Below are 903 nucleotides of genomic sequence, written 5' to 3'. Positions count from 1 at the left end.
TTTCATTTTGCTAGCTGTGAAAGAGGGGGTTAGTGTATTTCTCATTTGCTTCCAGCGATCGCCGCGCAAGGAAAAGATAGCGGCGCCAAACAATGGTTCTACGTCTTCGTTAACGAAGTTGCGATGATCCGGGAAATGTTCAAAATCCTTCACCACCATATCTTTAATCAGCTCGGGATCGCGCACAAGCAGGGCAGGTTGGAAAAAATCCACTGTTCCAACATACTTAGCATCTGGGTAGTAGTTGTATAACTGTTGGTAATAATCGCTAAAAGAGATGTAACCCAGAGCGAATTTGTAGTCCGTTACAAAAGATGATAACGATATTGGCAAATAAGGTAGGCCCTTAGATTTCCAGTAAAAATATATGTGATGCACCACAGTGATAATTTTCAAAACGCCGATGACGATCAGAGTTCCCAACAATAGCACAAAAGTCGACGGAAGCAGTGATGTATCCATCGTGATGTGACAGAATAACAGCCAAACGAGATGCTTGATCGTCGGACACTGCGTAGAACATTATAACCATACATATGAGATGTGCGCGCAGGTTGCCTTGAAAAAATATGATAGGAAGGGGAAAACGCTTATCACGACGATACATGTGGTATCAGTAGAGATACGTGATCTGTTTGCCGATTTATGCACTATTTTTTCTATACGTGGCTTCAATCAAGAGTCAATCTTTACTAAATTAATTTAATTCAAAAAAGTCCATTTTGTGTTTCAAGAAAAATTGACGACTCCATCAAAAATAGTTTCTGAGTACATTATTGTTATTAGATTCATTATACGTTTTATTTTTATGAACTGCAAATTTCACATCCGACGATATTACGAGAATTAATTAATGCATACTAGAAACAGCAAAATAGTATAATCTGTATAAAATAAAAGATT

General features: G+C 37.8%; 1 protein-coding gene across 1 annotated transcript; it reads right to left on the bottom strand.

Annotated features, from left to right (window-relative positions):
- Nucleotides 1-6: 6 nt before the first annotated feature.
- On the bottom strand, nt 7-545 carry LOC105462319 (cytochrome P450 9e2-like; the record flags this gene model as incomplete). The annotated part of the gene is made up of 1 exon (XM_011708842.1): nt 7-545. A coding segment is annotated over exon 1 (456 nt), but the record flags the coding sequence as incomplete, so codon positions are not given.
- Between the last annotated feature and the right edge of the window lie 358 nt (nt 546-903).

Source organism: Wasmannia auropunctata, unplaced genomic scaffold (assembly GCF_000956235.1).
Source record: "Wasmannia auropunctata unplaced genomic scaffold, wasmannia.A_1.0 LD265969.1, whole genome shotgun sequence".
Taxonomy (NCBI): Eukaryota; Metazoa; Arthropoda; class Insecta; order Hymenoptera; family Formicidae; genus Wasmannia; species Wasmannia auropunctata.
Note: the sequence above shows the minus strand (reverse complement) of the source record. Positions and strands in the feature narration are given on the sequence as shown.